Consider the following 15,781-nt stretch of genomic DNA (forward strand, 5'->3'; position numbering starts at 1 on the left):
ACCTGTAAGAAGAAGTAGAACGTTTTAACTTCATTAATACCAAACAGAAGACGCTATCTGGGTTCCAACAGGTTCCAAGATTTCTTCGATAGACCTGTATTTCATTCACTTGCTTTTCAAAATGCTACCAGACGAGAAAGACCGTAAGAAAAGTGCACGTTTATAGCTTCCAACTTCATCAATATCAAACATAACACGCTATTTAAATTTTTTAAATAGACCGGTGTTTCATTTAATTGACCTTCAAGACTTAGCTAGCATGTTTCCATTACTATAATTGAAACTTTATGCTTCTTGAATGTGAAGCATTTGTCACAAGTAATATAAATTTTCAGTATTTGGAGAGGTCAAAATCAAGCTTTCATCCCTCAAAAGGAGGATCAGCCATGATGGTGGAAACAAATAAACTGTTACGTGTGGTGAACGTTGCTAAACCAATTTTACTCGCACCTGTCCATCTCCTGAATCGTATTAATCGCAAGTTGCCAACAAATTAGTTTGAATACAGCTTTCCTACATTCAAAAGTGCAAAAACCCCGTTTACACCATGTGAGCTCAGAAAATTCTGATCATTGAGATATTTTTTGGCCTGGCAGTGTTATCTCTTTGCATTTCTCTATGATGCAGAGGCTTGTCTTACTATTGTGGATGCTACTGTGTAGCACCTATTATACACATGAACCAAGAACCTATCTGGGTAGCACTGGCTTTCTGTACATACCAGATCTAATAAAATTTAATGTACAGCAGGTTGAATGGAAAAATAATAACTATTTCCATCTTGATCTTCTAGATAATGGTGAAATGCCCCATATCTTCTGTGACACCTTGTATGTTCCCATCAACAACATAATCACCGTGTGAAGAAGCACTTAGAATCCTTACTTCATTATTAATAATCTCCAATACCTGTAGAAGAAGTCAAGTACAATAATCTAAAATAAAGATATGTAAAAAAAATACAAGATCACTCAGGATCCCTGGCTTTGATAAGCTTAATCAAAAGATATGCTGATTCTTGCTAATTTGCTATGTCCAGGGAGATCCAGGAAACACAGTTTTGAACACATCAAAGCATACCTCTGGTTTAGCATTCATCATTCCACTAGACATGCCAACATCAATACGCCAGATTGTCCCTTGACACTTACTGCCAGCACAAACATGACATATAATAGAAAATTTGTATTTATGCATGCTTTTAATTTACTGCGGCCTTGATTTCCTGATCATACAAGACAGATTTCCTTGAGTGTAACATACCTGTTGGCACCTATAGTTTGTGGTGTATGACCCACCACCAAGCCCTTTGCTCCAGCAGCTTGTAATGCTGTTTTGAGCACTGCACAAACCTGGCAATACAACATGTACAACCATATCATCTAAGAGATATTTATGTACACACACATGCTTTACAAATCACTCATCCCATAAGATACAAGACACCTCTTCTATTGGCCATATGAATTGAGGGGGAAACAGAATTTTATAATATAGAACCAATTAGCAGACTTTCTAAATCTGACTAAGGCCTGCCAAAAAGGTTTTTCAAAATAATATTTACACTGTAACAACATCTGAGATGAATTTAGTGCACCAGCTAGCAATCGGTTCTTCAGATATTTCCTGTCTCCTCTTGTGAAATGCCTTGTGACACTTGGAGGAGTCAAAACCAATTCCAAGGCTCAGCTGGCATTGCTAAAGATGACAATGTGATGAGTGGGATCTTATTTTAGATGCTTTCTTTTCTGCATTACATTTATAATCCAACACTGTGATATTGGAAATGATTTTTTCTGCATATCTGTCTAGTGCTTTTTAAGCTTCCATGTGTAGTGACCAGAGCCATTTTGATGTCCATCAGGCAAACAGGCCAAAGCGAGACAGGTCACTCAATCTCTCCCACAGAAGGCAGTGCAACTGTCCTCTGACTCTCATAGAGGGGCTGCAAATGGTCTGATAACACGACTTAATTCCTATCCTGCCTATATAGGCTCGTGAACACCATATGCACAGGGTATATTGCTTGCAGAGGTGGTGCCCCCAACTTTGCTTGTTCACTCTGGTATGCAATTGTTTGTTTGTTTTGTAACAGAAAAAGGTTCTTTCTATTAATGCTTGGAAAAATCAACCATACAAGTCAGCTATCCCAGGCGCTGACCATGGGAGATACACAGAAAAACTGGCACATTGCGAGTGGATGAGGTGGCTGCCTTGTTCTACTCAACATAGAAAGGACGGCGGCTCCAGATGGAGGCAATAGCGTGGACTCAAGACAGAGAGAGACACTGGGCTGAGCAGCAGGTGCCCCAAGAGGTCAAATCCAAATTCTGGACACAGCTATGGTTCAGCCTCAGGCCACGGAAGATTTCTTGCTTCTTCTGGTTGGTCACCCACAGGGGTTTATACATTGGCCGGTGGCTGGAGCAGATGCGGTTTGATGGTCGATGCCACTTTTGTCCGGGCAGAGTTTTGGAGACGATCCCAAAGGCCTAGAGGATCTGGTTGGATCTATCAGATTGTGGCTCGGATGCAGACTATGCATCGAGATTTCACTTGGGGCATGGCAGCTGGTTGATAGAGGGGGCCACCCCTTCCACATTGATGAGGTCTCCCGAGCCTACATGATTCACGGCCAAAGCATCAACCAGATCGAGTTACATGACGCGACTCCACCTGTGCAGCATCGCTCCCTTTCTCCTCTAGAGGGCGGAGTGTGGGAGATAGTAGCCAGCATCACGGCTTGGAACATCCGGGTTGTGCGTTGCAGCTTAGTGATGGGAGCGAACCAGGTTTCACCAGTGGCCACCCTGGTCGCCATCTGGCAAGATATCATCTACACTCTGTGGGCCACATGGAAGTGCAGGACATTGGACTCTAGAGTGACCGTCGAAAGGCGGGAGTGGTTTTGCAAGGCTTGGCCTGCAGCCACTTTTTACACTTCTATGCCGCAAGGGACTCTAGAAGTCACGAACCATTCCCTTGGGTCCCACTGAACCTCCCACAAAGGCCGTCCCTCTTCAAGCCATGGATCGAATATGCTAGGAGGGTCTATGGACCACTCCTTGCCCAAACGGCCCACTACCAGGGTCATTTGCTAATGAAGCAAGTCCATGTTCCCATCCATCTCTAGGCCCCTCTTTGCCAATGGATGGAGAAGCAACCCCGACCCTGCAAGCTGGCTCAGTCTTTGCCACGCCCGATCATAATCCTCAAGGGTACACATATCCTGGGAAACTGGAATCTAGCCCAGCCACTACCTCCTGTCTACCCAAGTTTGCAGCCTTGCCCACCACGACTTAGGGATGGTTGAATCGATCTCTCATTCGTTGCCCTACCCCTCGAAGAAGGTGAGAATTGGCTCCCAACCTCGCCTCTACCTCCGAGGGGAGCCTACTAGGAGCTGGCTGGGCCACTGTCCCACTGAGCCCACCTGATGTGAGTACGTTGTCCTAGATTGGGACCATTTTGATCCCAAACCTCTGGATGCCAAAGAAGGGACTAACACTAAAACTCCTCTTTGCAATGAGGGTGAGCTCAAATGAGTCCTCCTACAAGCCTCTGCCAAACCCATTTGTAGGCTTCGCATCAATGGGGAGCCCTTCCCCATTGGAGGGACCTCAGAAGAGATCCAACGGTGGGACTGTTACCACTATTCACGAGTGTGTCAGGTAATCTTGAGAATCCCTTATTGCAAGAGGAGCTTCTAGGGCTCTACGCCAAAAGTGAAACCATGCACCACCAGCTTGCCCAAGAGGGCTCTGCTCTGCATCTTCGGATTGATGACGCTTGGCCCAAGCCTCCACGGGCCTATGGCATGATCATGATTCACTGTGTGCCAAGCAACTCTAGCTCTAGTATTCCTCGTGCCATCTGAACCAGCCCATAAGAAGTAACGTGTCAAGCACCTGAGTTGACCCATGCACCCCCCTGTGAAAGCAACAGCAAAAAGCTATCTACTAGGCTGTGTGGCAAGAAGGACCTAGTTGGTGCCACCACAGCTCTATCTTCTAGAGAGAGTTTGGTTGAGCTCTAGTATAGAAGCTTGCGCCTCACACTCTCCAGCACCGGGGCAATCTGTAGCTCTATTGAAATATCAATACTCACCTACATCCAAGGAACCTTGTTGTCTGTCCCCCCGGAATCCATCGAAAACCAAAACAGGTCTCCCATCCCAAGCCTTCTAGACCTTCAATGTCCCTATGAAGAAGGCGATAGATTTGGTCTAATTGATCCGAGAACCTGAGGCCTCCCAATAACTAGCCAAGGCAACCCTGACTATCTCAGGGCTTGTGGTTGAGGCCTCCACGTATAGGGCCGCGAGCGCACAATACAACAGCTCCTTCTGCCTCATTGAAAGTCTCATCCCGCCGATCAAGCCAGCGGCTTCAGAGAGCAAGAAGTAACCTGGCGTCTCAGTGTGACGAAAAGAAAGAGGAAGGAGGCAAGGGGACCACACTGTCGAACCGATCGGAATAGAGAGAAGGCCTTGCCTGTGTGGCCTCCAATAAGTACCTGACTAGTGTTCCCTTCATAAAGAGCTAAGACCCCCCTGATCCACCTATCTGAGAAGCCCAATCAATGCATAGTTCCCTCTAGGAAGGACCACTCCTGAAACCGGCCTTCAGTCAACTAAAGGGCAGTAAACCGTACCTGGCTTAGCATTCATGTAATTTATAGCCACATTGCATCTCTTTCAGCCACTTCCTTAAACACAAAACCACTTAGAAACAACTTTGAAAAAGAAACTGGATGGAGGCTAGAATGCCCCTGCTCAATGAACCACACACGAAACACCACATTGGCCCCAAATACCTTGGCGCCCCTTTTGGTATTTAGTTAATTCTTCAAAAGTGGAATTCTGTTTTACAACAGTGGTGCACTCTTATATTGTTCTGCTTGTGTTTTTCCACTACCAGAGCCAACACTTGGCCTCTGCCTGCATCCAATTCCAGTGCACTCCTAGTACCCCAATGCCGGGGTCAGAACTAAGGCATATCTCAACAACTATGTCATCTGACTGTGATAAGGCATTAAAGCAAATCCCCAGAAGTGCTCAAATAGCCTCAAAGCATTCAAACTGCAACCAATCTGTTCCTCTGGCACCCACCAAGCATACCCTTTGTGACTGGGTTTCTACCTACAGCATGTAATGCCAAGGAAGAACTCCAAACAATGAAATGCAAAACAACAAGCTTCCAACATAACAAAAGTAAACCAGAAGGAAGTCATAATGTCCATAACCGCTGCCCATGGAAGAGGGGCAAGCTCTTTCCTGCACCTATCCTCTGCCCAGGCCCCCAGGGATGCAGAAATGACTCCCAGCCAAGGGAAAAGAGAGAGAATGAGAGAGATACAGATACTGGGAGCTGAGAACAAAAAGAAGAGCAAGGCTCACAGGTGTAGAGGCCAGGGCAAGAGAAGAAGGGCTAATCTTCCACGGCAAAATCCACCTGCAGCTTGGCCATGCAGCTTCAAATAACAGCCCTACTTTCAAATGGTGCTTCAGAATGCGTGCAACAGCAAATCAGTGACCAAAAGCACCTATGGATGTGGGCAGCTGCCTCGGGGTGAGTGCAGATGTCTCGGGAGGCATGCAAACAGCCAATCAGCATCAAACCAGGTCCATACAACAGCCTTTAGTGCTCGTACAACAGGGAATAGATCCGTACAGCAAGCTTTAATGCCCCCGTACAATTCCTATGGGGGCCTTGAATGCAGCGCCTGCAGTCCATACAGCCGTACGGACTGCCTCGAAATGCGTGGACACCCAAGAATACGGGGAGCGTGGAGCTTTGGAAAACATGCCAAGCCAAAGACTTTGAAAAAACGTAAAAAACAGCATCCCATAACGTTGGAAGAGGAGAAAGAAACGGGGAAGTGGTAGGTAGTGCATGAGGGGCTGCCACATGGCCCCCTCATTAAAGCTCTAACCCTCCTCACCAATGGAACATTTGGTTTGCCCCCCACATTAAAGTCCTAACCCTCCTAACTAATGTGAAACTTTGGCTTCCCTTGGGCCCAACCTTTAGACCCCTCACTTTCCTAGCATTTGGGCCTAGTGGATGCAATGAGAATTGGACTAGGGACTTCTACGAAGTGGGTGCTTCCTCTAGGCCAGCCGCCTCGGCCAAAGTAACCACGGTAGTAGCCACGAGGTTAACTTCATACGAAATTCACGTTCCCGTGATAACTCCACCCTATCATAAGCCTTCTCAAAATCTAGGAGGAGGATGGCAAGAGGCTAAGACTCCTCCCTAGCCCAATCCACCGCCTCCCAAAAAGTGAATAAGTTGTCCAGCATACTACGTTCTTGAACAAAACCAGTCTGTGTGTCATGGATGATGTCTGAGAGGTGAGGTCTCAACCATAGACTCAAGACCTTGGCTAAGATCTTATATACGGTATCCAAAAGGGTGATCAATCACCACTAGTGGACATCTAACTTGTCCACCCCTTTCGGGATCATACAAATCCAGCCCGACTCAAGGACTCATAACACAAGCGCGAGTCAAAAATCTCCTAACAAGCCAGCCGAAGAAGGGTGAGAATATGCTCCCAAAAGGTCCGAAAGAAGGCTAGGGTAAGTTGAGGAAGGAGGACCTTGAGGGCCTCCCAGAGCTCCTCATCAGTCAACGGCGCATCTATTTGTCTACTCAAGCTCGTCGAGACTACTGTCGAAACCTAGTCCCACACTGCCTCTTAGGTTACAAGAACCGAGGGAGATGACTCCTCGGACTGAGAAAGGTGTCAATAAAAGTCTTGAGCATAGGACGCTAATTCAGCTTGGATGAGTACACTTTGTGATGCAAAAGAACCTGATAGCTTTGGGGATGCTCAACGCAATAAGCATTGGATGAGAGCCATGAAGGCAGAGTTGAAAAGACTATTGGAACTAAGTAGACAGCTATAAGGCAAGGTTGATAGAGTATGATGAAACTTTTTCCCTACTTCCAAGATGACCACCATCAGGTGTATTCTTTCATTGGTGCTAGCATCGGTTGGACATTAAAACAGCCTTTCTGAATGGGACTTGCATGCAGAAGTCTATGTGAGTTAACCTATTGGTTTCAACATGCCTGGTCAAGAAAATAAATTGTCCAAGTGTGTAAGGCACTTTATGGGCTCAAATAATCTCCACGGGCTTGGTATGCGAAGACTCATTCTTATTTGACCAGCCAGGGACTAACAACAGTCCAATTGAAAATAACCTATATATCAAGAAGGACAAAGGGGATTATTTGATAGTCATCCTATATGTGGACATGCTGCTCACGGGCACCAACGAAGAGATAATTTCAGAATTCAAGAAAGATCTTGAAGATTCATTTGAAATGCCAGATTTGGGACTGCTGCACTATTATGTGGGAATTCAGTTTATGCAATCACAAGAGGGCATTGCCATGAAAGAGTCCAAGCATATAGGACTGTTACACAGATTTCAAGGTGAAGAAACGTAAGCCAATTTCAACTCTTGTTGAACAAGAGCTTAAACTCTCTTAGTATGATGTTGCTGAGCCATTTGATGTCACTCTACATAGTCAGGCTGCTGGCGACCTGATTTAACTATGCAACACACATCTTGATATTTAGTTTGGGGTATCATCGGTGAGCGGATACATGCACAGCCCAAAGACCACTCACTGGTATGCAATAACACCCATTTTCAGATTTTTGCAAGGCACCCAACATCTAGGATTGTTTTATGCTAAGGGGGGCGACGCTCAATTCCAAGTGTTAACCCCACTAACTTGACATACTTTTCTCCATTACACTATCCTCTCAAAGAAAAACAAATGGTGCAATCCCAAACTCATGACTCTCACCTCACAAAGTTGAAAATCATAAACTCACTTATGCATGGTAACGACTAGCTACTATGACATCCCCATCGACATTTTCTGCACCCACCAATGGGTATAGACCATACAAATAACATATGCTCTTGTATCCACACTTCCATACACACTTGAGCATCCATTTATACAAGGTCTTCATACAAAGTTCCTATTAGCACTCAAAGGTGATGGGTCCCAATAATCAGTACCCGAATATTGTGACAACCATTGAGGACTAAAGCCCAGGGGGATGAAGGATAAGGGGACAGACTGCAAGGAGAAGAGATGTCAGGTCTGGAGATGTCAAGTTTGTGGAACCTCTCAAAACATGTTTGATGTGATGTACTTGTGACCAGGACACAAAGTTCTGTTTCCTATTCAGGGGAATTATGATGTGGACTTGCAATTGCATAAGACCAATAAAAAATGGGTATGTTAGCCTATGACTGGCTTCACTGTAGCTGAATACAACAATGACATCACATTGCAGACTTTCCAGCTTTTTCACACGATCTTTCTAGCTCTAACTTCAATTTATGACGCTTGGGCTTCAATGCAAAAATCATGCAAAAACTGGGAAGGCTAGTAAAAATATGCCCAAACATAGTCCTCAAGGACTAACGAGTAATTACTCACCTTTTCCAATTCCTCTATCAAAACAATTTGCACAAATCCAAACCTTGTGTACAGAATTTACAGGATGTGGACATGTTTGTGCAGTCCTGTACAGGGTTCAACTTTATGCACTTATTTATACAGCCTTAAAAAGTGTGTGTGCGCATGGGTGCGCATGCAGAAATACATACATACACATAATGTAATGTATGCATGATTTATATGTGTATTGTTGTATGCATGTAGAGCAGAGAGAGAGAGAGAGAGAGAGAGAGAGAGAGAGAGAGAGAAGGAAAAAGGTGGAGGGGCTCCCAAACTCTCAATAATCCAGGACCTTCATTTACTCGTGTAATTTTCTCAAGACAATGAGCTAATAATTCTTCATGTCAGCCACATACCTGCAGTGCCTCCTCAGGCTTCTCAAAGGTTTCCCATGAGTATAATCGACTCCAAACAACACTGTCGAATCCTCTTGTTGCAACAAATGGCATTTGCACTGGTTGACCACAGCTATTTTTAGCTCCCATCATCCACTGGCTCACCTCTCTATTGATCCGTTCCAGACCATACTCCACTGTAAAAAGCCATACATATACTCCATTAAAACAAAGCAGAAGACGGCCTTCCCAACACATAGCAATGTGTCAGTTAGACAATGTGTCAGTTAGAGATATAGACAATTTGGACTAGATCCTTATTCATTACAACGGACTTTGACTTTGTGATGCATGAAATATAAAGGCATTCTCTTGCAGAATCTCTCTTACAAAATAAGTCACCGCAGTCACATAAACAACAAAAGCTTATGTTATTCATGATCCAACAAATTGTGTGACACCTCCATAGCTCTGTACAATTTGAGGACAAAATTTCCTAACTGTACACATGTTTTTGTTGTCACTCCAGCAAGGTATTGCCACACTGTACCCTAGATGCATTGTTTTTTCCTCTCTTCTTTTGGTAGCATCAGGTTATTTCAAACTTGCAGATTCTAAATAGTTTTTTTTTCCCATGAAAAACACATCTATTAAGTATAAATAAAACCCCGCAAGAGCAAGCTCAAAGCAGAAATACAACATGCATAGCATGAAACAAGATGCCCAAAAAACAACTCCTCAAAATAAGGTAGGAAAAATTCAAGGCTGAGGCTGAAAATGCCACCGCAACCCTGTATAGCAGACTCCGAGAAGAATGGGGAGCTTCTCCATTCCCTAAGGAACACAGCTCTCCTAGTGGAGGTGGGTCACACCTGATATTAAATAATCAACATGCTGTGTGAGACTGATAATGCTTCGCACAAGATTTTCCTCACACCTGATAGGTCTCTAAAATCCATGATTTATTCCTTACAACTTCACACTGGCTTTGGGGGTGAGCTTTGGTGTGTTGGGCAATGATGCTTGGCTTACTAAAGGTAAATCAAGATCATGTAGTGATTAATTGTGAGGCGAATGTGATCTTCAAAACCCATAATCTTTGAGAGTTAGGACTAGCACCTTGATCACTCACATGCACATCAGTTAGGGCAACTCGAGGTCTAAAAGAAGATGGCTTCAGTCTGGGTCAATCCTGAGTTGTCTAGGTCAAGTGGTGAGCCTAGCAAACCTAGGATTGTATTTGTTCTAGGCCTACTTGTTTAATTGATTGCCTACATGGGGAGAGGGGTCATGAGGCAAGAATTATCAAAAGACCTAATTAAATAATTACTAAATACTATTCTTATCTAGAGTAACTAATTAAAAATTACAATTAGAAACTAACACATTAGAAATGGTTTGTTTTAGCTTTGTACTGCTTTCCTAATCTGCTTTATTGATTTTCTCAGCTTTTAGAAGCTTTTGGTTTTCAATGTTCCCTTGCTCTCTCCTGCTTCCCTTGCTGCACCTTGCTTCCTGGATCTTGGATCCACATCTTTAGGATTCAACTAGGAGCAGTTGGAACTGTTTTCCTGCAATGCATTTTCTACAGCAAGGAGGAGGACTGGAAATCAATTTGCAGCAGCAAGACTACCTCTGGTCAATTGCAACTTTTTTCCTTGACTGTGGCTAGCTCAGCCTAGTTCTGACATTGTGGAGTCACCTCTTCATGCGAATTCAGTACTAAATCTGTTCCTACTTCTCCTAATTTGACGATTTGCTGCGATTCTGTGTCCAGCTTGCTATTTTCCTACTTACACACCCGGGGGCAAGCCATAAGATAAGTGCAATTTACAGATTCAGCCTATACTCAGGCTGTTCTTCTCAATCTCAGATTTCAACTTTCATCTTTGGCCACTTTTGAAAGTGACTTTACTTACTTCAAACTTACTTTCTTTGAATTCTGAGGATTCTGCACATGCTTGGTTTAAACCATTGACTTGTAGGGATTTTCTAACCAGAATTTCTAACTCTCAACTGTTTCTACTCTGAATTCTATGTGTTTCACAGCTTGAGAGGTGATTCTATAGCACTCCGCCTTGATGCTTTGCTGAGATTGGGCTCTTCTTGGAGGAGTTTTGGGCCTTGCTTCTGTTGGAAAGCTCACCTCCCATCTGTAAGCCCCCATATGAGGAGAGCATGGAGTTTCACGCACTCAAACTAGGGCCACAAATAGGTCAAGCATGGTACCCTTGTGTTTTAAGTACTCCATGTGATTCCACACCCCACGCCACACTGTGTGAGCTCCTGGGCTATTCTATCAGTCTTCCGCTGTGTGTACCCTCTCTGTTGGGTCATTTCTAACAGCTTCACCCAGATACCTCCAGGGGCTGTCAATGGTTACTTTCTATTATTTTCTACAGTTTTCTATTACTTGGATTCTTATCTCCCATTTTCTTTCATTGAGGAGATTATTATAATACATCGCACTATATGCTCATGTTCTAGGATTTCTAGGTTTCCTTGGGTTTTGTCTGAGGATCTGAACTGCTATTGTAATTAAATCCTGGTATCATTGTAATAAAGACATATACCTGGGCTCAGCCCAGCTCAGGGGTGTACCTCATTGACACCCCATTGGGTGCCTACTCTTTTCTTTTCTCTACCCTAGCCCTTGTATGGAATTCTGAATGATACGTGTGTGATTGTTAATTTCTAAACAATGGCTATTTGAACAACTGAATATATAACATAATTTAACTGGAAATTGTGCTTTCGCATAAGCACGACTCTTACACCTAACACCTAAAATAACAAAAGAAGCAGCAAAACCACTAACCAATCTGCCATGGAAAAGGTCTAGTTGTGAAGGTGATTTATAATGTGCAGCAATAGATTTGCAGGATGAAAGCATACCAAAAGTTGAAATCTTCAAGATGCACTGCCTATGATGCAAAACCAATCAGACTTTCTGACAGACAAAAAGAACTCTTACTAAAGTAGACATCGGATAATCTGTAAAATTAGAAGCAAAAGCATGGAGTTGTGAAGACTTTTACGTAGGATATAACAGTACTTCATAGTTCCCATATGAGATTTTGAAGAAATACTAGTAAAGAGGGAAAAACCATGAAACACTTAAATTGGTACAATCTTGTCTGCTTTTTCAAATGCAGAATATACGACAAAACACATCTTAACAGATGACTTACCATGATGAGGAAGAATGCCACCATGCGCAAAGAGCCAATCATTCACTCTTAGCACCACCCCATGTCGGGAGAGTTCTCGAGCCAGTGGTCCCCCAGGACTGAACAAAAAATTTCGAGCCGTCATACCTTTCTGCATCTGCCTTGGTAACATCAGTAAACCAATTAATGAGAGAATACGGTCACAAAAGAAAAAAAGACCATGGTACAAGTTGATAACGTGAAAGAGAGCGCCACCATGGATACAAGCATCATCTCAGAATATGCATTTGTGGCTCTCACGCCTACCTTCAACAGATTCCAGGGCATCCAGTTATATGAGAGACCCCTAGAGGCTTTCCTGCTTTCAGAAGCAATCCTCCATTGCGCAAAAGCAGCCTCCCAGTCACCTCTATGCTCCTCCTCACAGTATTCAGCAAAACTCTCCATTTCATAAAAACCACTTGGATCCACATATCGGAAATCCCCTTCCACATTCAAAGTTTCATGGTTCCCATTGACCTGAGACAAATGGAGTGAAAATTTGAGGCATTTCAAAAATGCATTATTCTCTTAAATAATAAAACTTAAAAATTATCAGAAATCGTACAAATCCTGCATTAGTTCTGTACTTTTCAAGTTCATTTAGACATCTTCAAATCTCTCTACAATGACATTATAACATCAATGACATTATAACAATTTGCCACTTCTTTGACAAAGCAATCAACAGAACATCATTTCCACACTGTCTCTGGTCATGCCTGAGACAAAAAAAAACAAAATCATTTTTTTCGCCTAAAATGGTGCAGGACAGGTTTGTTTGTATGGGGGTAGCTCAGAAATTTCGAAAAACATCTAAATCAGACCTCAAAAAGTCAAAAAACAATCACTGGACTGCTCTGATACCAAATGTAGGAACAAAGTGGAGACAAGTTGTGAACACAAGTGAGCAAGAGTGCACACACAAGAAAGCTCCAATAGAAATGTTCAAATGGAACAATACAAGTACTTGGTATATATAGTACCCAAGTACTATTGGTCAACCATAGGGTTGACTTTATCCCTGCAACACCATACTCTCTTACACCCTCTTGTTATGATATGACATTTTTCTCTAGTTTCATCCTAATATCTTTCCTTATACCTTACCCTTTACATGCTACTATGGTTCCTTTACATGCTTAACCCCTTACTTGTTAAGGGGATGAACTTCTTGCCATATTATCAAAGAGAAACCCTGTTAGTGTGCAGGTGCTCTAGGTCTCTCCTCCATGGCTCCCTGCCTATTAATCCCTCTGGCCAACTCTCTGCCTCCTTCCCTACCCACAAGCTCCTTCTTGAGCTGTGTCCTATATGTTGGTTTCCTTGCATTGTCACATGTATCACTACCACAAAGGATGCATAGTCAAAATGCTACATATCTTCTTGTACATGTAGTGCCTTAGTCTATGCATGGTTGTATGTCATTGGCTCATTTTGTAATCTCCATTTTTACCAAAGATGGAAGAGGCCATAGACTAGAGCATGCAGGATGCATTTAGGCTCCATTTTTGGACTCTAGGACATGTCAGAAATCCGGCATGGATATCACAATTTTGCTCACATGGCAGCACAGCTCCACTACCACGGTGGTCAAATAATTGCCAGAAGTCAATTCCAACTACCAAGCCAGGACATTTTACATGGGGCAACCGAGCAAAGATGTCTCGTATCTGTCTATTTGGCCGTCTCACGCTGTGGTGGAGCATGGTCTCCGAGCCCTCCGTATCCTATGGGCCATAGCAATAGTAATACCTCTAGTTGCGCGGTCTCCTCCCAATAGAACTGTCAGAGGCTGAACCTCCATCATGCGTGCTCTAGTCCGTCGCCGCATCGTGGGTGGCTGTACTGTCTCTGGTTGTATCTCCCCTCATCGTCGTCTCAAATCAACTGTGCATACTGCTCTCACGTCATCGATCTCCTCATCCAGTATCCAAACATGTCGAAGGGCAGACTCGAATTCGTAGAAATATGTGACGTGTCGCTGAGCTCGATCCACCGCAGTCCCCTGCTGAGTCACCCTCTCTCCCTCTGTAATCTGATGCAGAAGGGTCTCTCTATGACGTCTCATCTCCATCTAGTAGAGACCAACGCAGACTTGGTCCTGGAAGTGAATCAATCTGGAGAGAGGCCCGAATACAAGCCCCTCCTGAAAAAGGCAATGGTAGCGTCCTTAGATCTCATAGTCAACGAGACTGATATATAAGAAGTGCTCCTCTTTCTCTATCTCACCCAATGTGCATGATTTGCAGATCCATTGCTCCCTAGGTGTACATGCGGCTCTCCCTACCTCAATCCTCAACTGATGGGATGAGACTCGCATTTGCCCAATGGCAATCCTAAGGGCATATGATACTTGCTTGTCCTCCAAATATTGGGGTCTGACGATCATCAGTAGTCTCTCAAAGCGTTGCCACTCAGTCTCATTGTCAGATCACATCCCCAAAAGGGTGCTGCGAACATGGCCGTAGGCCTCACTAATGTGTCAAATAGCCATAGCTTCGTTAGGGCGTCTTGAAAATGCACCTGAAAACACTGTCGCTCCAGTCAGGCCAGAGCTCCTTGCCCTCGCGTAAGGCGTGCTCGCGCTGCATGGATCATCGTAAAGACTAGTCCTATTAAGACTACCCTAGATAACTATATCATCTCCATACAATAGTATCTTTATCATCAGGTCAGCCAGCTAGGATCCTTCACCTCCCAAGCAGTCAATGAAGGTCATGATCTCATCAATATATAGCCCAAATAAAGTTGGTGACAGGGGGCATCCCTGCTTCATCCCTAATGTACTCTCGTTCCAATCTAACAGGCCTCCAAAGGCACGTAATTTCCCTCTGACTGACTCATACAAGCTTATCAGCCCCCATATCATAATGGCTGGGATATGCATCTCATGTAGTCGTCTGATCATACGCGCTCGTGGAATGAAAGTCCACAAAACATGTGTAGCCTTTCTAGGATCGTGAGTGTGCCTCCTCACTAACTGCCTGTAAGGTGAATACATGATCCAAAGTGGAGTACTATCTCCTAAAGCCGGCCTGCCCCAATGCTTGCTGCCCATGCATCTCTATATAGGAGCTGAACTCTCTTTCTAGTACTGACCCATAGATCTTGGCCAGTGTGTGACCAATCATGAGAGTGCGATAATTCCTTGTATCCATGGGATCTCTTGCTTTCTGTATCGGCACGATAGTAGTAGTACTCCAAACAGGAGGGAAACCGTGACATACCCCATGAATGAACATATGTGCTAAGATCGAGGCCAAGACCTGCCCGTGTAAAAAGTGCTCAGTTTGTAAGCCCTCATGGTCCTATGATCTCCGGTTATGGAACTGACATAATGCAGCTCTCTGTTCTATGGGTGAAGAGGATGCACATGGTGGGCCAGGGAAGAGCAGACATATCAAGTGGTGTTTGAGCGGGGACATCATAGAGGATGTCGCATAAGTGTGCCATACCCCTGGATCTGTATAGGTGTAGGTGGTTTCCTCTTAGACAAGAGCCCCCATGCAAAAGTGGGATCCCCTCCACGAAACAATCTGATCATCTCATCCATCTATGAGAGAGGAAAGCTCACCTCTTACGCCGCGTTAAGCGTTGTGAGATCCAGTGTGCCTCAGATCTTGTCAAGTGTCCTAATGCATGCTCTCGTATAAGATGAGATCTCATCTCCTTGCACTCATCATCATACCAAGAATTATGGCATCTTCCCTGCTGAGGAGCGAGCTGTAGATCTGGTCGT

The 15,781-nt window shown here is 44.1% G+C and overlaps 1 protein-coding gene across 2 annotated transcripts in view; it reads right to left on the reverse strand.

Annotated features, from left to right (window-relative positions):
• Window positions 1–226: 226 nt before the first annotated feature.
• The window catches only part of SLP1 (Calcineurin-like metallo-phosphoesterase superfamily protein), a 38,588-nt gene continuing 23,033 nt past the window's right edge, over window positions 227–15,781 (reverse strand). Inside the window, exons 4-9 of one of the 2 annotated variants that reach the window (XM_087385257.1) lie at window positions 12,307–12,519; window positions 12,022–12,151; window positions 8,852–9,027; window positions 1,264–1,352; window positions 1,081–1,150; window positions 227–909 (exon numbers count right to left, since the gene is read on the reverse strand). In XM_087385257.1, the coding sequence (XP_087241383.1) occupies window positions 790–909; window positions 1,081–1,150; window positions 1,264–1,352; window positions 8,852–9,027; window positions 12,022–12,151; window positions 12,307–12,519 (798 nt within the window). In that variant the 3' untranslated portion in view covers window positions 227–789. Of the gene's footprint in view, window positions 910–1,080; window positions 1,151–1,263; window positions 1,353–8,851; window positions 9,028–12,021; window positions 12,158–12,306; window positions 12,520–15,781 lie in introns of both variants that reach the window. The other variant, XM_087385256.1, reaches the window with a different exon arrangement.

The sequence above is a fragment of the Dipteris shenzhenensis genome, chromosome 14 (assembly GCF_047967505.1).
Source record: "Dipteris shenzhenensis isolate YYH24624 ecotype China chromosome 14, Dip_SZ_1.0, whole genome shotgun sequence".
NCBI lineage: Eukaryota > Viridiplantae > Streptophyta > Polypodiopsida > Gleicheniales > Dipteridaceae > Dipteris > Dipteris shenzhenensis.